Source organism: Dermochelys coriacea, chromosome 2 (assembly GCF_009764565.3).
Source record: "Dermochelys coriacea isolate rDerCor1 chromosome 2, rDerCor1.pri.v4, whole genome shotgun sequence".
Lineage (NCBI taxonomy): Eukaryota > Metazoa > Chordata > Testudines > Dermochelyidae > Dermochelys > Dermochelys coriacea.
In genome coordinates, this window is record NC_050069.1 from 196,123,758 (window position 1) to 196,146,014 (window position 22,257).

Genomic DNA, 22,257 nt, shown 5'->3' on the forward strand with positions numbered 1-22,257 from the left:
CACTATACAAATTGTTCTATCACTCCTGGCTGCAAAGAACCTCCTCTGTGACTGCTCTTCCAACCTATGACTGCAACTCTGGCAGCAGCAGGCCTCCATTCTATGTATTTGGGCAACTAGTTCAGTGTAAATGCAGATCCAGGGGCGGCTCTTTTCACCTGCTCCCATGGCCTCTTTGGGTCTGATACAGAAAACTCTTCCACAGCCCACAACTCTTCATTGACAATATGGGGTGACATTCTGGCTCCATTTGGGTCAATGGCAAAACTACCATTGGCTTCATAGGGGCCAGGGTTTTCATCCAGGGTTCTTAAGCAATAAGGAGGGTCTTGCATGGATCCTCCATGCTTGGGTTCATTCCATGTTTTTTTCAGTAAAAGTTTGGCACAAAGAAAATAGTGCAAGTGAATTTCCTACTTGTAATGTTGATTATGAAACACAAAGGGTTTTTTTAAATGCACAGCAGCAGTCTAAACTTTTATTTTTTTTTTTTTAAAATAGGACCTGCTTAAGAAATGCTACTCTGCCAAGGCCTCCTACCTGTTCCAGCAGGACAAGTTCTATGATGTCAGCTATGACACAGGAGATAAGTCTATCCAGTGTAGCAGACGACCAGATGCATTTAAATTCTGGATGACATGGAAGGCATTGGGAACTACAGGACTTGAGGAAAGAGTAAACCGAGCTCTTGCCTTAGCTAGGTACCTGATCTCAAATTTGAATGTGTTTTTGTTTTAATTGACTGAAGCTTCCAGAACAATGTCACAGCGCACTGTCTATCTCAGGGGTGGGCAAACTTTTTGGCCTGAGGGCCGCATCGTGTTTCTGAAATTGTATGGAGGGCTGGTTAGGGGAGGCTGTGCCTCCCCAAACAGCCAGGCGTGGCCCGGCCCCCCCCCCCATCTGACCTCCCTGCTTCTTGCCCCCTGAAAGCCCCCCCCAGGACTCCTGCCCCACACCTCACCCCTAACTGCCCCCAACCACCCCATTCAACCCCCCTCTCCTTCCTGACTGCCCCCCCGCGGGACCCCTGCCCTATCCACCCCCCTCTCTGTCCCCTGACTGCCCCCCGCCGCCCCATCCAACCCCTCCTCTCCTTCCTGACTGCCCCCCGTCGCGGGACCCCTGCCCTATCCACCCCCCTCCTCTCCTTCCTGACTGCCCCCCCCCACGGGACCCCTGCCCTATCCACCCCCCTCCTCTCTGTCCCCTGACTGCCCCCCACCCCCCCATCCAACCCCTCCTCTCCTTCCTGACTGCGCCCCAGGACTCCTGCCCCCATTCAACCCCCGCCCTCTGACCACCCTGACCCCTATCCACGCCCCTGATCACCCCCCGAACTCCCCTGCCCTCTATTCAATCCCCCACATCCTGCCCCCTTACCACACTGCGTGGAGCACCGGTGGCTGGCAGCGCAGCTGTACCAGGACAAGCAGCCGTGCCGGGCACCGGGTCAGGCCGGGCTCTGCAACCCCGCCGCCCAGAGTATTGCGCCATGCAGTGGCATGGCTGTGGAGGAGAGAGGACAGTCTCCCGGGCCAGGAGCTCAGGAGCCGGGCAAGACGGTCCCGCAGACTGGATGTGGCCCGCGGGCTGTAGTTGACCCACCTCTGGTCTATCCTGAAACCAATTAAACCTTTGTAACTTTAAAATAATCTTCTAATAATTGATAAATTGGGGATAAAATAAAGTGCAGGGTCCAAATTAAAGGGAAACCATCAATCTGTATTAGGCCTAATGGTGATCTTCTGGAAACTGATGTGGGCCAGTGAAGAACACCCTTTTTATTTCAGATATCTAATTTAGAATCAGCTCTGCTGTTTTTCATTAATACCAAAACACAGTGGGCCAGATTCTGTGCTGTATCCAGCTGGAGGAGAATTTACCATTCTCCTCCTGCCTTCTTTCATGCTCCATGCCAGAGACAGTGTATGCTGGGGAAATTCCCTGGGGCCACTGCAGCCCCTTTATGGCTCTCTTATGCCACCAAATTGGGGCTGGCACCTGTAGGGAGAGTGGGTTTTCCTCCCCTTCTCCTAAAACTCCCTGGTGCAGACAAGGTTTCAGTGTGTAGAGTGCCATCGTTTTTAAAGTGTTTAGCATCTGTGGCTTCTCTCCTTGCAGCAGCCAAGAAATCCCACCACTCTAGCATTTGCAAGTGCTTCCAAGAGGCATTTGAAATTAATGCTTTGTTTTTAAAATATATGTTTGAGTATGAGCCATAATGTTCTTGAAAGTCAGGTGCAGAACCTGTATTTAAAAATTAAGGTTGGGATTACTATAATGGATCACAAGTGCTCCATCAAGTCCATACTCCATTGGTGGCCTGTATCTTGTGCCTCAGAGGAATGTGCAAGAAACCCTACAGCAGGATTTTATAGGATACTTGGTCCACATGGAATCTTTCTTTCTAAGCCCCATTAATTAGAGGTTGGCTTCTTCCCTGAAGCATCCCTTCAAAACCTCTCTACTAGTATATCTTTGCATGTTCTTGTTATCCTTATAAATTTTCAATCCTTTTTATTTTGAACCGTGCTAAGTTCTTGATCTCTGTCTTGTATCAGTAAGTTCACAAGCTCATTGTGCACTGTGTAAAATTCTCCCTCAATGAGCACTTCCAGGGTGGTGTTACCAGAGGCTCTTGGAAGAGAATTATTTATATGGGTTATTTTGCATGGACACTGATCTTTTGAAATAATTTGTTTAAACAAAATATCCTCTTTTTCTTGTTTTTTGTACAGCGCCTAGCACAGGGTCCTGTTCCATGACGGGGGCTCCTTGGCTTCAAAATACAAATAATAATAAATAATAATACTTATCAGACCTATGGTAATATTTAATTTAATTTGATGCCAAATACCATGTCAGAGAGAGTAATACCCTAGCGTTTACAATGGTGCAAGTTAAAGGGGCAGTTTCTCTTCAACATTTCCATATAAAGAAAAAGCTAAAACATTAATTGCCTAAAAATATAGTAATACAGAAAAAAGGTGGCGCTAGATGGAATTCATTAAAAACTAAATCCACTGTTGTGATTCTGCTGCTTTAAACGTCCCTAGAGTCTTCTGAGTAAATTGCAGTCTTGTGTGCACTTCAGGGCCCTCTGTTTACATATGTATACAGAGCGCTTCAGTTCCTTCTGCTATCAGTAGAAGGATTCAGCCACATCAGGGTCACCTGCACAGGTCATCTGACTGAGAATGTACAGATTAATGGTGGGATCAATACCCTCTTTGATAGTTAGAATTTAGCTGGTGGTGTTTCTAAGTGACAGTGTGGGGTTTTTTTTGTTTGTTTTTTTAATGAAATTGCCTTAGTCAGATAACAGCTACCAGTGATATTCTGTACAGTAGCTGCTTTGCTATCTTGATTTTGCATGGGCATAGGCACTTGGGAGCTGAGACATCTGTTTCCCTGGGCACTAAAACAGATTTCATAACTATACGACCAACTGTGCAGCCTTTTTCTTGCTATGTTACAGTAGGGTTTACTTTGATGCTGTAGAGATGATATTTTAGTGTTCCTGAATATGACTTGGAGCTAGTCCATTGACCTTACAATTTGAAGGTGAGAATTTTTCCACTGCCAGGCAGAGTTGCAAAGGTTTTAATCTGATTGCAATTCTGTACTCCCTTTGCATCAAACTCTGCCCATTGGCCGTTGCATTGATTCTTCTTCTTTTTTTTTTTTTTTAAAGAGGTGAATCATGTTTTCATAGCATTCATTTAGATCAGATCAGAGTGCTCCTGAGCTATTTACTTGAAAGGACTTATTTTTAAAATACTTATGATAGAGTGCTCAACTGATCACTTTAAAGATTATTTGCTTTACATTTAGTCCTGGTGGCAAAGAATTAGATTCCCTTATTGATTTATGGAATAAGCTGCATTTTAGAATGTCACAAGATTGCAATCACATCTGGATGTTGTTAGACCATCATCTCCACAGTTCGTGTCACTTCTGTCTGATTCCTTTTCTAATTGCACCCCTTTGCCTGAAACCTAGCTTCATTCACTACTGGATCCCCCTCATTTTCTGCAGTGTTAATAATTTCAAATACTTCTTGTTTTTCTGCTCTTTTATGAAGTTGTTGAACTAGGACTCTGCCTCTTCTGTGATTCCACAGTCAGGGGATATTAATAATACAGTTCCACTGTCAACGATGGAAAGATGTAGGATGAAAATTACACCACTGGTGCCAAATGGACCATACATTAGATATCGAGAATGATGGATTTTCTACTGGCTCCATTTTTTGGCCATGAACAGTGGTCAGAGAAATGTCAGATGTCAGCAACACGCCACTTTTAATCTTGTTTCAGTGGGTGGTTTAAAAAAAAAGGACAAAATGCTAGCCACGGGGGAGAGAGCTATTTACAGTGCAAACTATCTTGCTAACACTATTTTAAAATTGCTAACCTCTTTCAAAAACAAGGTGATCTCATTTTAGGTCATCCAAAAAAGGGGAGTGTGGTGTTTTTTGTGTAAAGTTTTGTTTTAAATGAATTAGGGAACACGGGCTATTCCAGTCTAGGATCTCTTCTGAGCAGATTGTTAGTTGTGCTCGGTGCTGTAGTTTTATGATATGGACAAATGTCATCTAGCCAGTAGTCAGGGTCACCAAACTTGTTTCACTTAAGTCCACAAAAATATCTCCTCCAGAGGCATGGTGGGTCTTTGCCCAGTTTGTTAACTGGCCATCCCATAATAAAATCAGTCTAATCCTTGGTGCAATAATGATAAAGCATCTTTTTTTATTCTATGCTTAGCTTTGTCAGCCTGAACAGTACTGTGGTTGATCATGGTGACCAGGTGGCAAACTATAATGCGAACAGAACTGCTGATCTAAATGGACATTGAAAAAGAGATTCAATGCTGGCTTCATTTTGATAAGATGGGTGGAAGGATCTCAGCAGCATGCAGTTAGATACAGCATTCAGAGCAGACATCAGCACTTTGTCATGGCAATCAGGTTATATGGATATACACTAAGGGTAATGAGTCACATGCACAACCACAAACAACATGACAACTCCCCATGCTCTGCTTTGAAAAATGTATGCTCTCTAAGGTATTCTTTATTGAGCCCCTGGATAAACAATCTCTGCAGGATCTCAGCTAAGTGCCAGGCTGTGACAATGAAACTGTGCTGGTGGTGCCCATATTGGGACTTTCCTCCGGCAGGTACACAGGGCCCAAAGTTGGTGTTTTGACAGATTTCTTCTTCCTCCCTCTATTTGTGCTCACTGTATGTGGCAATAACCAGTAAAAGCAGTTACAAGCAGAAAAATGCCGAAGTATCACAACGAACGGACAGATTTCTTGAAATATTCCCGGACCCTGGCTAGAATCCTGGCAAAAGGACTTTTATGGGGTCTGATCATGCTGACTGCACACACACACTCATGCTGGCATTACTAATTTTCAGTTGCTGACGGAACAAACCGGAGATAAAGTACCTTCAACAAATGCAGGTAGCTAGATGTGTGGAATGTTGCTGTGTGTGGAATGGGACATGGTGATTTAACAACAATACAGTGCCACGGGAGCAATATTCTCCAAACGCCAGGCCAGTGCCATGGAGCCGCTGTAGTTAAATAAGACAGATAGGAGTATGCAACCACTCCATTCACAGCAAGGGCCGCAAAAAACCATTTACCTAGTGCCTTTACTCAGGCTATCGCTACGCTAGAGCGCTTACACCGATGCAGTAGTGCTGCTGTAAGCTCTCTCGTGTAGCTGTTCTAAGCTGATGGAAGTGCTCTCTCCCATCAACTTCATTAATCCACTCCCAACGAGTGGCCGCATCTGTGTCGGCGAAAGAAGCTCTCCCGCGTCATAGTGCTATCAATGCTGGTGCCTAAGTCGGTGTAGTTTGTCGCTCGTGGGAGGGGAAGGGAAGGATGGCTTATTCACACCCCTGAAGGACATAGATTATGCCAACATAATTGATAGTGTAGACGTAGCCTCAGAAGCAATTAAATAGGCCTGACAAGGATTTAGCTGCAACCTTTGCAGCTGGGGCTGTGCATGCAAATGTCATATGTAATTACTTTGTGTGAATATGGCAACATATAATTTCCATAGAACCCAGTTTATCCAAGCCTCTGTTATGTGGCTCTTCTTAACAGAACCACCCACGCGCACACAAGATCATGGGAAATTGACATCACCTCCATAGTAGTGTTGGCATGCCATGTTTTCAGTCTTGTAAAACGTTTGACACTACTAAGCAAAAACGTGTAGTACTGTCATTGAATGCTAAATTAGAGATTATTAATAAAATTTTAAAAAGGAGTCACTAGCAAAAATAGCCCAAAATTATAGCATTGGGAAAAGCACAGTATTGGACATCAAACACAATGCAGAGCAAATTCTTAAATATTGCATGAATAACTCGATAACTCTGCATACTGGAAGACCATGAAGCAACCGAACGATGCTGGTCTAGATGAAGCCCTTTATCTGTGGTTTATACAGGCAAGAAAGAGAGGCATTCCTATTAGTCGTCCTTCATTATGTGAGAAGGCTTTCGTCAAGGTTTAGAAGGGGACCCATATTTCTCTGCTAGTCAGGGATGGCTCAGTCAGTTTAAAAAGCGTCATGACATCCGACAACTAACAGTCACCTGGGAAAAGCTGTCTACTGATTCAGGAGTTATTTCTGACTATCCCAAAGAAAAACAAAACAAAAAAAAAGGCAAGTATCTTAGCTGAGCATAACTTGTCTCTGGAACAAGTTTACAACTGTGACTGGACTTGCTGCCAGAACGGAAAAATCTCTGCCTGGCTACAAACAGAGCAAAGAATGTTCGACAGCCCTGGCCTGTGCTAACGCTAGTGGCACATACAAGCTCCCGTTAATTATCATTGGTAAAGCAATGAATCCGCGTGTGCTTAAAAATGCAAAAATGGAAGCTTTACCAGTCATCTACAAATCACAGGGAAAAACATGGATGGACAGTGTTTTGTTTTGTGATTGAGTTTTTTAAAACTTTTGTTCCAAGCATGCAAGCTCATTTGAACAAAAATAGCATCCCATTGAAAGCTATCTTACTGCTGGACAATGCAGCTGCTCACTCTGATGGCTCACCTCCTAATGTGACTCGATCTTCTGGGTTTTTTTCTCCCTCCAAATGTAACATCTCTTGTGCAGCCTATGGACCAAGTCGTCCTGGAAATTCTAAAACAACGCTATCAACAGGATCATCTTAAGCGACTACTGATGTCTGATGAAGCAGCTAAGAACAAAGGCAATATGTTGCAGCATTGGGGGAAAAAAAACAGTATCAAGGAAGCTATATACGGGGTTGCAGAAGCATGGGAAGACACCTCCAGGTCAACCTTACAAAAATTGTGGAAAAATATGTGGCCTGAAGTTATTGACACTCAGAACAGTGACCTTGCAGCTGCAACAACAGCATTGGCAGCTGAAGAAGAGACGAGTGCATTTGTGGATCTCCTCCACAGACTTCCTGGCTGCACAGAAGTCGACAAAGATGATGTTGCAGATTGGCTTGAAAATGATAATAACTACACTGGCCATCCCTTACTTGATGATGCCAAAATCATACAGACTGTACTACATACTGACAGCGACTATGCAGCTGAAGAGTCTGCTGAGGAAGGATTGATGGAAAAAATTCTCACTGCGATGCTGCAATAGCAGGAAACCTCTTCCTTCAGTACTTAGAGCAACAGCCCGATACCGACCCCCTGAACTGCTGTTGATGAAGCAACTCCATGACCGCACAATGAAGAAGAAAACTCTCATCTAAAACACAAACTGTCAGATTTTTTCCAGCCATTATAAATGTGAGTGCTGCTGTACCTACCATTGTGCTGTGTACTGTACTTTCTGCATATTATGTGTTGGTGTTACCATTAGTATTGCTGTTGTTGCAACTTAAAATGATCATTTCTGCATTTTAAAAAACTGGTACTCTTTCCTAGAATTAATTTTTGTGTACGCTGTAAATAAGGAAGGGGGGCTGTTTTAATGCTTTGTAATGATTATCATTTTTGCATTTTTTTTAAATTGTACTCTTTGTGATGTTGTGTACATAAGCTAAATAGAGATGGTAACTTTTGTGTAACATTAAACAAACTTTGTAGACCAATGTTTATTGATCACAGTACGGGTTTAGGAGGTTGCAAGTATAGAGCCATCATTAGGGGGTGGCAAGCAAGGCAATTGCCTGGGACCTCATGCCACAGCAGGCCCCGGGAAGCTAAGTTACATGCTTCAGCCCCAGGCACGGGGTTCCAGCTGTCAGCTGCGGGCGGCGGAGTGCGGGGCTCAGGTTGTCAGTTGTAATTTAAAATCTGATCCCAGCCTGTAATATTTCAATAGTTAAAATTTTCTAAAGTGATGTCTCAGGCAAGGCCTGACTCAAGGGGCCTAGGGGGAAAAAAGATTTTAAATGTCCTAAACGTTCCCTAAATCTGCTAGGGTTGCTCCTCCTAACTTCAGAAAATCAAATACTGGGTGACTTGATCACACACTCCCACTCCTTATTACAGTTATACTGATTGAGTTAGGGCACAGAAACAATACCATGTGGCTAAGGTGACTACTTGCACAGCAGTAAAAGTGAATAACAAATACAGGCAGTGAACAACTTTCAAAGAGCTCATATGCAAAAAAATTTCAGCCTCAATAGTTTGAACAATTATGAATAACAAATGAAACTCTGAACAATTCACTAATAGGAAAAAAAAAGGCAAAATGTGGACAAATTGTTCACAATGAATAGTTTGACCATCTCTACTCCCGGTGCATTACTCCTAGAGCCAGTCAGAAAAACTTTGATGGAACCATATTGCATTGGAAGATGCAGTTCTGTTGAAATTCAAACATGTCGCAAAATCAGGTTGATTTTACCACTGTTTCGTTTCAGAAGAAAAATGTGGAAAAAAGTTCCGACAATAGTGAGATGTCCCATTTCAACATTTTTGGAAGAAAATGTTTAGATTTTTTGTTTTGAAATGATCTTGTATTATAACATTTTAAAAAAATTAAAACAATACAAAATAGCCAATGTTGCAAAGTTTCGATTCCAATAAAATGAAATGTTTTCATTGACCCAAAACAATTTTTTTTTAGATTTTTTTCCTTTTGGAGAATTATAAAATTTTCAGTTTTCCTTATAATTTGAAACAAAGCCAAACTTTGAAATCCTTTGCAAAATGGAACCTGCATCTTCCACACACAGCTCTAATTATTACCTTTATGACTAGAGATGGAACTGAGCTGCAAACTTTGGATCCACACCCAAAGTCTTCTGACAATCAGATGGGGTGAAATCCACCCTTTTTGATTTAGAATTCTGTAGAGACCTATGCCTGCTGTAATGTTTGGGTCAAGATCCAAATATTTCTGTAATTTGAGGGTTTTTTGGATCCAGGATTTTGGTTCAGATCTATTTTCGCTTGTTACATTAGTGTGTTTCTGCTGCTGGTGAAAGAAATAATTTTTCTTTTAGTGCACTGTTGTTGGAGAATTCCTAGGGATTATTGTGCATCAGTGATGTATATTGCTGTGTAAAAGTGGAATTGTGAAGATACCGGGGGTTGCTGAGAGAGAGAGAGAGGCCCAGTGCACCGGGGCATGCTGCTGAAGAATAGGAGAGAGTAAGAGAACTGGGGGCAGTGGCAGGACTGAGATAAATGTCAGAAGTAGGCAGTGAAGTGAAATGAGATGGCAGCACAGAGCTTTTAGCTGTGGAACAGAAAGTGAGTTATTAATGGAGAACAACTCAGGCGTGGTCTATACTAGCAACTTGCGTTGGTATAACTATGTTGTTCTCGGGTGTGGAAAATCTGTACCCCTGAGCGACGCAGTTATAGTGACCTAACTCCCATGGCTTTTCCCGTTGACACAGTTACTGCCTCTCGGGGTGGTGGAGTACCTACACTGTCGATGTAGATAGTGTCTTCACTAAATGCTACAGCGGTGCAGCTACATCAATGTAGCTACATTGCTGCAGCATTTTCAGTGTAAACAAGCCCTCAGTGTTGGAAAAAGGAGCTACATTGGTGGATCAGTGCAGCTCACAATTCTAATACAGGTAGGCCCAGTTTCTGCTCCCACTGAAAGTGTGCAGCATTTGGTCTACACCATCACTCACCACTTGGCACTTACTTATTTTCGGGAGCTGGTTATCCCATTAACTGTTGTATTTTTACAGCAGATAGAAACTGTTTTTAAGCTCTGCTGTTAAGAAATCTAAACATGTTCAAGACAATTTTTTGCTACCTGCATATCCTGTACTTTTGTTGCATCTTTTAACATTGTGTGTTTACTTACAGATATCTAGTAGATGAAATTAAGAAAAGAGAAGGATTCCAGCTTCTGTTGGAGGTACGTGACTATAGAACTGAGTTTGTATTTTTGTCAAATGCCAGTCTGTATTTTGGGTGCATATTTAAATAAACTTGGTAAATTGCTGGTGCACATAAGTGTTAAACCACATCATATTGTTCATATTTCACATAGTCTGTCCATTTCCCTTGCTTCTGCGGTTGTGTAGGCATTGGGACGTACGGCTTGATTAATCCCCTTGTATGGCAACTGGTAGGGTTGCAAAAGGACCACCCATGCTAGAGCTATGGCCAAGAACTAGAGTTGGTTGGAATTTTTCAGTTAAAACTTTTTTGAAAGTGGACCCTTCATTTAACCCCCCACCCCGCGCTTCATTTAATCCCCCGTTTCTCCCGCACTCCCAAATTTCTAGGGCAGAACAACTGGCACTTTTCAACCAATTCTACTGATAATTTTTTTCCCTTCCAAATTACTCCATGGCAAAGTAAATTGATGAAGATCCTGTTTGCAGAGAATGTGCTGAGCAGCAGGGGTCTCGGCTCCTGCCCCTGCTTAGCTCTCTGGCCAATGAGATCAGCACCTGGGGACATCGAGGGGAGTCTATTTAGAGGAACTCTGTGTGTGTGTGTGTGTGTGTGTGTGTGTGTGTGTGTAAGTGAAAGGCAGCAATGGCAGAAGGAGCAGAGTAGACAGGAAGATGAAAAATAACAGGATGGCAGAGGCAGGGGGGAGAAAAAAGGGGCAGGAGGAGGAAGGGGCAGCAGACCCGTGCAGAGCGACAGGGTGGAAAGAGAGAAAAAAAAAAAAACAGAAGCGAATTGTTTAAAATTAAAATGTGGTTTATACTTGTGCTGCTTTTTTGTTGATTATCCATTAACTATCATAGTTGGAGTGGAAGCGGGAAGAAACTCTAAACAAATTTTTCCCAGTAAACTTCTGCTGATTTGGAAAGAGCACATGGGGGGGATTATCCTGGGTAATAAGGGGTTCTGAGGAAGGTTTTATGGCTTATCTCAAGCCTGTTTGAGTGGCAAGGCGTTCTGGAATTTGTAGGCCAGAAGAACAATTGTAAACAACTTGGCAGCAATGTGTGCTGGGAAAGGGAAGGCAGGGATGTAAAAGAGCTCAGGAAAGAGTCAGATCTGATGTGAAAAACCTGGAGAGAGCAGTCATAGCTGCTGGTGAACTTCTCCAGAGACGGGGTGCAGGAGTATGGGTGGGACTTGCAGAAAGTAGCCAAGGAGGGGCTGTGGGAAGGAGGAACGGATGGGAAGAGGCCTGCAGAAGAATAAGAACCCTAAGGAGGAGTAAGCTGCCCATTTGGGAAAAGGCTGCCAGTGACCCAGAAGTGTCAGTCCTGCACCGAGGGTGAAGGTTTTAGGTTTGTGCAAGGAAGCCCATGAAGGAAACTGCCTGGGACAAAAGAGCCAGATGGCGGGATTGGGCAATTGCTTATTGTTTAGAGGCCCCAGGCTGGGACTTCTAGAGAAGGTAGGAGAAAAGCTTTGCCCTCACTTGCTGCATGAAGGGATAAGATTGTTCAGGCCCTGAGGGAGGAACTGGAAACTAAGTGGAACCAGTTTTTCTTGGACTTCTGTTGACTCTGGAAAAGGTAGAGGTTTTTCCTCACATAGTCAGAGGGTTAACCTACCCAGTGAATGAAGGGAAACTGAGGCATGGCTGCATCTGATGAAGGGAAGATAAGCCACTGACTGCATGCACCCTCTGCCCTGAAACAGAATTGAGATTAAAACCCCATATTAGTCAGCTAGAGCTTCAGCTCATGAGGAAACTACTATATGTCCGGGGCTTGATCCATTCCTATTAGAGAAATATGAGACTTTTAGAGCTGAACTTAATTTCATTCTTTGGCAGCAGGTGGCAAGTCTGCTGAGCTCTTTCTGCTGATAATTCTCCTTGCTGATCAAAGAATATATTAAATTCAGTTTAAAGTGAAGCAGCGACTATAAATAGTTCCCAGTTCCCTTTCATGAAAGAATTTGGCATGGTCTAGGTAGTCTTCACTTGCTTGTGAGGTCTGGGACTACCAGCAGGGTTTGCACTGGGGCAAAATGATGGTGTGATCTAGCTATCTTCCTCCCTATTTCAACATTGTTCCTTCTTTTTCAGCCAGCATCAGTGAGAACTGAGGGTATAGTAGGGTTTAGTAGTGGGGAGGTATGTTCTAATCCTCTCCATCCTTTGCCCCCCTCAAGTAGAGCACTGAATTGCAAAGACATGACAGATCACTGTTAAGGAGGTGGAGTTTTTTGGGAGAGTTTGAACAGAACTGGAATGCATTAACTGTTTCTCTAGATGGTACTAGGTGTCCTTCATTTGTCCCAAAAGAGACTGGGCTGAATCTGTAGGGGCCTATTAGGAAAATTTGTGAATCCTACGCGCAGAAGCCTCATAAGTATGAAGTGTCCTAATTTTAACCAATTGTGAATGGTCGTTGTTGTTGGGAGACTCACAGCAAGCTCTGAATTGAGCATAAAACCTAAGAGAGATACTCGGGAGCGGGGTGGAAAAGTGGAGTCTTCCTTTGTTCCAGAGTCACATTCAGAAATTTTGAGAGACTGTCCCTGGATAGGACATGTACATCACCCCAAGGAGTTTGGGACTCTTATTGAACACATGGAATTCTGTCAAGTCCATCATTGTACTGTAGGAGTACCAGGCTGTCAAAAAAAATTGCCATTATAAGGATTTTTTTTTAATGGTTTTCTGAAACCAAATTTTTCAGATTTTTTTGCATTATTATTGAAATAATGCAAAATTATTGAAATTTTGATGAAATTGATATTTCAATTTTTTTCACTTGAAATGAAAAATTAAGGAAAAATCAAAATTTAAGTTTTAATTTTGAAATTGTGCTAAATGCTCACCACCTCTCTGCTTCCCTTCCTTCCTCCTTTTTCCACTGGAAAAGGAAGGGGTGTGTGTGTAAGTAAGTAAGTAAAAAAACCTTGAAGACTCCCTTCCCGTCTGGGGTGGGGAAAGCGGGAGTGGGTGTAGGCATTGTAGAAGAGTAAAGGGGGTGAAAAAATATAAAAGTCAGCATTTGGGGTTTTTTACTATGGCAACTTAACAAAAGCCCCTTCAATCTGATGAGGTTTTTTTGATGAAACTTTCTAAAGCTCAAATGTTTTTAGCTGAAAAATTTCACAGAAATATAATAGAACTTTTTGACCCACTCTTGTGAATATGATGTGACATGAGTGAGAGAGAAATAAGCAATCATTTTTTCTCTTACTCAGCCAGAGTATGCGAACATTTGCTTTTGGTACATTCCATCAAGCTTAAGAAAAATGGAGGAAGGACCTGAGTTCTGGGAGAAGCTCCATCAGGTGAGTAGTACGTGTATGGCTTACTGGTTATTATGATTATCCCTTCTGCCAGGGAAGAAGGAGAAATAGCTCCTGGATGTGCCACCATTAACTCATCTATAGAATGTTGTTTAATCCTTAGATAGATGTTAGTAGGATTTCTAAGTTTATTGTGCTCTCTATTTAGGCAAGGCTAAGTAAGTTTCTTTCTTCTTAATGTAACAAAAGCAGATTATGCAAGTATTCAGTTTACTATCAAAACTGTTAGATGATGGAGTTGAGAGAAGAGGAACAGTATTGTCTGTATCTTTTGTCTAGACAGAGCATTCATTACCTATTTCATACACTTAACATTGTCCTTGGGACTTGTCTTGCATTATCAGTGGATAATGTAAGGGAAGAACTGCTTAAGAATACATTTCTGATGTTAAGCAACCCATAAAAGGAAGTAGGACTAGAATGGGGAAAAAAAAATAATGGTGAGCCTTTTGGTAACATTTTGTCACTCTTATGGAAAATTACTAACATTTTGAAAATGTACTAAATTCCTTGATCAGAGTAAATTATCTAAAGAGGAGCCAACAGTTAAAATTAATTAGAAAAGTAATGGAAACTGGGATATCTGTGTATTCTTGACTAAAACTCTGCCACAAAGTGAGCCAAGCCGATTGTTGGTGGGTGGCTTGTTCTGCTTTTCCTTTTAACATATGTTAACTAGGCAGTAGAATTTCAAGGTGGCATGAGGATATGTAAATCCTAGACACAGCTAGGAAATCTTTTCTGCAGAGCCCAGCTCTTCTCCCAATGGTGCACACAACACAAAAGACCCCCTTTGAATTAAAGCAGGATATTTCTGTCTTTTGGGATGAGATCTTCTCCCCCAAATATATTATTGTGGGGGGAAAAAAAGTGGGGGGGGAGGAAAAAAAAATTTACCTATTACCTTATCATATTACCTAACATATTTACAAACCCCATAAGCAAAAATGGGTCAGGTACTCAGCTGGTAAAAGACAGCAGAGCTCCATTGACTGCAACAGAGCTATGCTGTTTTACATCAGCTGAGGATCTGGCCCATGGTCCCTGTGCCAAGAAGCTTATAAAGTACGTTAGGTGCTCTATGGCCCCAAGCAGGGTGGGGGGGAAAAAAGAGAGGTTTCCATATTCCGTATCGCAAGACACTGCTCATGTTGGGTCAGATCATGAGGACCCCTTATCGCAAGATGCTTCCTCTCCCCTCCATACACAACTGCCAATTGCCTATCACTGTAACAGTGCCTGTGCCCCTCAGGGAGCAAGACTCTGAAAATGGGGCAGGGAGAGCATAGAAGAGGGGAGATGATGGCCCCCCACCTTTCTCTGTGCCCACTTGTGTAGAAGGGCTAGCGCATAGGGAGGAGGGAAGGAGTAGAGATGGAATAGAGTGAGCACCTTAAGGCACACAGAGAATGCCTTCCTGAGTCTCCCCAGTGCTTCCCCTGGAGCAGTGCAGCTCCATGCACCACCTATTCGGGCTGTGGTGTAAATACCGTAACATATCCCACTCTGTTAGCTTGTTAAGTTAGCTTTTATAAGTTTGGCATGGGACTGGGCATCCCAATAGAAGGTAGGTTGTAAGAAAGGATTTGAAGGAAGAAAGGGAGTTTCTGTACAAAGGAAGGGAAGAGTGTTTTCCTTCACCTTCCCAATAATTCAGGGAGCATCTCTGTGGTTATTTTATTTCTCCATCCCCAACAATGCCGGGGGGAGGGAAGAGAGGGGGGCAAATGTGGGACAAAGACTCTCAATGAGAGAGAGAAGCAGAAAAGAATGTAGCTGAAAGATTCCAACACCTGGGAGTTAATGTCTTTAACATCAGTATAATTTAGTTCCATGATTCAACGTTGTTGATTTAAATAATTTACAATAATTAATCTAATAATTAATAATAAACTAATTAGTAAAAAGGTGGAAGAAAAGAGGGTAGTAAGGAGTGCAATCCTTGCCAAGAGGCTTAAGACCTAGGTAGTTGAAGATTTAAGAGGCTTGTTGCATCATGTCATCATAATTCAGTGTAGGGATGTATACGATTTTCTTCTTAACTGCTGGCACTTCCTGAATATCTTCATTATTTCACTAAAACGAACATTAAAAAAATTAATTTACAATATCTTTTCATACTATATTTAAACACAGTAATTATTCCATTTAGACAAAGATCAGTCATCTACTTTTTGATGATCTGTAAGTCTGTGAATAATTGAGGATGTATGTTAGAAATTCTTTGTGCAGTTCGCTGATTTATGACATTGCATATTCAGCAACAGAACTCAGAATTATACATGATTTTCTAAGGTTATTTAAGCTTAGTGCTTGTGAAAGATGCTAAGCTAACAGCACTGGGACTATATACTCAGCCTTGCTAAGGGGACTTTGTGCCATTAGAATGGTGCAAAGTAACCTTAAAGCTTACCTGCATGTTGGCTTTACTCCAGACTTCACGGCCCACATGGTGCAGGGCATGAGTCAGGACTGGCTGAGGCCATGGCGTGATCTGATTATGATGTCACAGCTATTGTTGTCCTGCACAACCTGTTATCTCTCTCAAAGCATTTTTCTGTTTAATGCTTACTGTAAATTTGTACAGAATATAAAACTAGAATGCAGGCTCCTATAAATGCAAAAATCTGTGTGTGGGTGGGGGAGGAGGAGGAGGAGGAAGGGGAGTGGACTTGCTATACCACTAGAAGCAGACATGATACTGTCAACAGTAGATCTTCATCAGAGTGTATATTGGGGCATTTTAAAGAGCAGAAGACGATGGTGGAGGGGAAAAATAAGGTTGCCAGACATTAGTAATGTAGTGAAATGGGCTTTATTTGGAATATTCAGCACTTTACCTAAAAGACTAAAATATTTTCAAGCTTACAGTAGCAGCTAGAGGTCCTATTGAAAACCAGGGCCCCATTGTGCTAGGACCTGTACACATGCACAGTGTGAGAGAGTCCTTGCTCTAAAGAGCTTATATCACCTTAAATGCCTCTTGAGTTCCTGGCACACAGCACAAATGCCAGAGCAAAAATGAATTCAAACCAAATGCTTTAAAACAAGATTCTGAAAAAGTAAAAAGATGATGGGAGGGATTTCTTTCTTGGGCTTATTTAAAAAAAAAAAAAGTGGAGCGTCCTGGTAAATGGGAAGCTTTTGTTACAATCAAATAGGAAATTAGTGTGGATCTCTGTATGCTTCTCACTGCAAAATAAAGGAAATTGCTTCTAACCTGGAATTGATGTAACTCATTGGATAAAGTGACAAGCCTTGAATAGCTTTGTTAGTACCGTACATGCCCCCTGGTGGTTTTTTTTTTTTTTTTTTTTTTGCTGCTCATTCTTTTATGAATGCACTGTAAATAGGTATGATTTAAAACAAAGGGAGCCAATGGAATATAGAGCTAACTAAAGACATGATGAAGAAAGAAAACTGTAATGCTCCGTACACATGGGAAGGTGAGGAAAAGGAAAGTGGAAATTTAAACCCAGCCCCCTCTACACTTCAAATGGTATCATTTCATAACTACAGCTATCCATATGCATTTGTGTTCATAAAGGGGTCAGGGTCTGCCTCCCGCACCACCCTGCTCTGTTTGCAGGGCCCCAGCAGCACAGAGGAAGGAAACTGGTTCCATCACTGTAGCTGGGGATTACTGCTGCATGAGAGAATCCCCACAAGGCATTGAAATTGCATAACTGGTTCCTGGTCATGCCACCCCTGCAGCCTCCTGTCCAGGGATGTGTTGGGGAGGAGAAGGGGTTTGTCATGGGTGCAGCTGGAGCATGTTGCTCTCCAGCTCTCCTCTACTGACCAATGACATTGCCAGCTGGTATATTTTAGAGGAGATTGCGGGCTGCTCCAAGCTCTGCTGGGCCTGGGACAAGCATAAAACTAGCACCAAGAAAAGGGAGTAGTAACTTTCTTCTGGTTGATTCCCTATTCTACTGGCCCATTGGAAACTGTTCTCAGAAGAGGATATTGGCCATAATTTTGTGTGTTCATGTAGGATGAAATTTATCCCAGTGCAGAGGACCAATGGAACATACTAGACACCATGTAAGCCCAGAAAGCCAGATTTAAGTGATGTAATTGACCTTGTGATGGGTCCTTTGCACTGGGGTGAATTTCATCTGTATTGTATTTCTGAATATATGTTCACGCATCATATTCCTGTCATGTCTATATGGCTTCTATACAAAATTATTTTAGTTCTGATACTGGCCATTCAATCTGAAAGTTTATTTGGATTTTGCCTTTTTGTGTTTGGATGCTGTCCTTTATAGGATTTTTTGGTCAAGTTTTACAAAAATTAGTTTGATTATATTTCAATGACCAGAAGGCAAAGCATTTTATGAGTGTAAGATACTTTTTCTGCACTCGTATGTAGCTGTGCTATAAAACCTAAACGTTGGTGTGTCATTTCCCCCTTTATCCAGACTAACTCCTTCCCCACTCCTACCCACCTTTGGAGAAAAACATGTTTCTGGTTAGCGGGTAGCTAGGTTGGTAAAAGAGCCTATCACACGAGTAGTGTTCTGATACATTTATAGACTGAAAAGCTGTATATCAATGCAGAAATGTAAGGGGGTTGAAATAGGGTTGCCTTGGCAACTTTCGAGTCATGTAGTACTAATCAAATACAAATCAAGGGCCCAATTCTGCACACCCAAAATATCCATTGACTGCAATAGGAGTTTTGAGTGGGCAAGAAATGCAAGACCTAGAATAATCTGGATGACTAGTATTTGCCCCTTCATTATTTATCTTAGGACAGCAAAAAATTAATGGCACAGTTCACAGCTGCTACATTAAACAAGAGGACCAAGTTTTTGCACAGCCAAATGGCCCCTTGGTATCACTGTGAGTTTTGTCTGCATATGGGATGCAGGATTTGGGCTCAGAGTGTTCTCTTTTACCCCATCACTCTCTTTACATTACTTTACATTTCCCTTTTCCTCATTAAGAAATTTGACTTTAAAAATGTGTACTTCAGGAGAGTAGGTGTTGCAGTCCTGATTCTGTAAACTACACGAGTAATTCTTAATCTCAGCAAAGTCTCATGGGCTGTAGAATCAGTCTGCGTGAGCCAAAGAATCCCCATATAAGGACTCATCCAATTCCCATTAAAATAAATGGAGAGATTTGCACTGAAATCCCTGGGAGTTGGATTGACCTGACAGCCATAGCTATGATGGATTGGGAGTTGCTCTGTAATAATTTATTAATACTGTTTGTCGGGGTGTTTTCTGCATGACTATAATAGTTTAATGCAACTGGAGAATGTCTTCAAAAACAGGCAGGAAAGGAAAGAAAGGCTCCAGATAAGCCACCCCTTTGCTTGAGAATTGTTAAGGGACAATGCCAGGGATACTAGCTTTAAAGAGTATGTCTACACTCGCAAGGTAACATCGCCGGCGGTTACATTGCCGCTCAGACATACTTCTCTGCAACCAACTCTTCCCCTCTTCCCAGTCCTGAGACTGACCAGACCTTGTATGCATTGCTGCTGCGCTTGTGCATGTTCCTTTATAAACTCTTGTGGACGCTTCTGCTGCTCAGCCTGCCAGGCAAGGAGGGACTGTTGTTCCACCTAGTAGGATGCCTGGAACAATTGCATAGCCTTCTGCATCTCCATTTGTTGCTCCGCTAACCATTGTAGTGTCTGCTCCATCGCCCAAATGCTGTCTCTTTGCACCGGCTTTCCCTGTCCAGTCGTCTGTCACCACAGCTGGGGGAATCACAATCCTGGACAACCTCCCCATGTGTAACAGGGGCCAGTCTCCACTCCTGTCCTCTTCCCGTAGAAACCACACAGGTTCCACCTGGTGTGTTCTCAGTGAAACTGTCAGTTTCTCTTCACCAGTATCACCACAGTCCCATACCTATGTACACTATTAGCCAAGCTTTAGGCCCTCTCAGCAGGACCTGAGGGCAGAGAGGCCTCCCCACTCTGAGGCCCCTGAATGACTAGACTCAGCTAGCCCTGTTCCTCCCTCTTCTGACCCCCTCCACTTCCTTCCTGTGCCTGTTTTATCAGCCCTGGACTGATGGGGCCAATTGAGTTTTTATCCCACCCAGCCCACCAGCCTGATCAGATAATTATCCCCAATCAGCTTCTCCTGGGGCACTAATTAGCATCTAAGTGATCAGAGTGCAGGCTCTCCTATTCACTCCCTGCACTCTGTCACAGTCTTAGACTGTGGCAAAACCCATCATGGCCAAAATGGTCATGTAAGAGGGACCTGTAAGGAAGGAAAACAATCAGGGAGGATAGAGACAAAGAGGAAATTAAAACACCAAGGTTGGGGAGAGTGGCAGAAACAAAATGAAAGACCCACCCCCTAGGGAGGAGCTATAGTGTATAACAAGGCTGGGACTTTTGTGGGGTGTGTGTGGGGGGAAATAAACCACTGCAGAAGGCATTGCTTCCACTTGGCCTGGGCCTTCTAAATCTTTATGCAGCCTTAGTAAAACCTTGAAAGGTCCAATTTGTTCATACTTCATTCCAGATGTTGAAAGAACACTTCCACAGCACATGAAATACTGTTTGCAGATGATTAATCTTTTGTTTAAAAAGCATTGAATTAAAATAAACCCTCTCAATTTCAAAATATCTCCATGTGAACAGCTTTTATGGGGTGTTTCCTGGGGAGAAAAGAGGGTAAAGAGGCCATTTTTTCCCTCCCCAAACTGAAGGACTATAGACTCCAAGGATTCTGGGGCTTGGTAGGGCTGGATTCTTCATTTCCCTGCCTTGTGCCATTCCAAATTGTGTGCCTGATGGAAAGCACCTCAAGCTGTGGACTGGCATTCTCCTATGGCTGGCTTTTCTCTAAGGGCTTGTCTTCACTTACAGTGCGACAATGGGGCAGCTGCATTTATGCAACTGGGCCTCTGTTAGTGAAGGCGCTGCTACGCCGATGGGAGAGCTTCTCCTGTCAGGGGTAATTAATCCACCTCTGTTGACATAGCGCTGTCTACGTGGGGGTTAGCTCGTATAACTACATTGCTAAGCGGTGTGGATTTATCACTCAGGGGTGTGAAATAGTTCTGCCAGGATAGGTCTGCAGTGTAGGCCTGGCCTAAATAAAAACAAAATAGCCTTTGTGTCAATTTGAAATGGATGCAGCATTTTACTAGGTCTGAACAATAGAATTTTGCCCTCCCTTTACTCAGGGGTAGAAGTAAGGAAGAAGAAAATCTGTCTCCACGTATGTCCCGGATAAGTGAGTTCTCAGACAGTCTTTGTCTCTTTGCATAGGAAATAAGGCCATGGTAGAAAGCCTATGACATGCTTTTATGAGCTATGATATCCTCCGTCAATGTGTTTGTGTTGACAAAGAGTTAGAAAGGTAGACTTCTCTAAGCATTCTAATAAGGAAATAACAGTGGTTTTGATTCACCGGCTTTGTTACTCCATTGCTTTCAGTAGTTACAGTGGTGTAAAACTGGAGTGCCACAGTGGTAATCAGGCTCTGAGTATTAGGAGTTATTTGAGGAATGGAGAGAAAATAGTCACGAGCAGAATCTGCTGAAAAGAGGAACAAAGAAGAAATTGGCATGTCTTGGATTAGCCAGCCCTCTCTACCATGCAAGTTGAACGGTGCAACACCACCCAGCCAGAAAATAGACTGTATTTTTTAAAAAAAATTGCTAGTGCTGACACGATTTTAAAAGCATAGGAAACTAGTGGAAATTTAGGCTGAATGTGTCTCATTAGCTAATCCTGAGTACACCCTTGAGAGTTAGGTAATTAATGAGGTAGTATTTTACCAATGAGGAAACTGAGGCTAAGAGATTAAGTAGTTCGCTCCATAGATGGAGCGGGGTTAGAACACGAGTTCCTGACTCCTACCCCTGCATGCATGCTTTTACTGATTCATAATATTTGTTTCAAAATAGCTCAATAATAGCAACTCTTGGACATGTTTTGCCATATTCAGCAGCATTGCAGAATCTGTTCACTATTGCAGTAGAGATTAAATGGAACAAAAATTACATGTTTTGCCACAGATTCCAGGAGGCTTTCAGGAATTGCTCATCACACTTTTCAAATATAATGATTTTTATCAGACTTATCTAGAATAAACATTACTGTTCTTTAAATGTCTGTGGTAGAACTAGGTTAGGACTAATGGTGACTCTCTCTTGGCACTGAGTTAAACCTCAATTTTTAGAAAAAGATGTTGGATCATTACATCTCCTCCTGCATTTGCCAGTTTCTCTGTGATAAGCATAGTCAGCGCCTTGCTGCTTATTTTACTGTCAGCTACTTAACCCCCCCCCCCAAAATTAGGGCTCCCAGGCAGCAGAGAATTTTGTGTCTGCAATATGATTTTTGCAGAAAGTAGTTTTTTTCATTCCTGCCCTATTTTCCATCAAATATCTTAAATTCTGAGGCTTACGTATTAGCCAGTGAATGGTGATGCACTCTGCATAATCGGTCAGCGTCAGTTAGTGTGTCTGGATCCCTGACTCCACCCGGCCCCTTTGAACAAACAGCATAATTTTTGCTCTGCTTAAATCTGAGTACTTACTTTCTATTCCTTCATTCCCTTTTGAAGTTTTAAAATAT

The 22,257-nt window shown here is 42.5% G+C and overlaps 1 protein-coding gene across 7 annotated transcripts in view; it reads left to right on the forward strand.

Moving 5' to 3' along the window:
- Nucleotides 1-22,257, forward strand: part of GADL1 (glutamate decarboxylase like 1) — a 125,497-nt gene that overhangs the window by 66,377 nt on the left and 36,863 nt on the right. For all 7 annotated transcript variants that reach the window (XM_043508991.1, XM_038392317.2, XM_043508993.1 and 4 more), the window contains 3 exons: nucleotides 502-701; nucleotides 10,311-10,362; nucleotides 13,584-13,673. In XM_043508991.1, coding sequence (XP_043364926.1) covers nucleotides 502-701; nucleotides 10,311-10,362; nucleotides 13,584-13,673 — 342 coding nt within the window. The remainder of the gene's footprint in view (nucleotides 1-501; nucleotides 702-10,310; nucleotides 10,363-13,583; nucleotides 13,674-22,257) is intronic.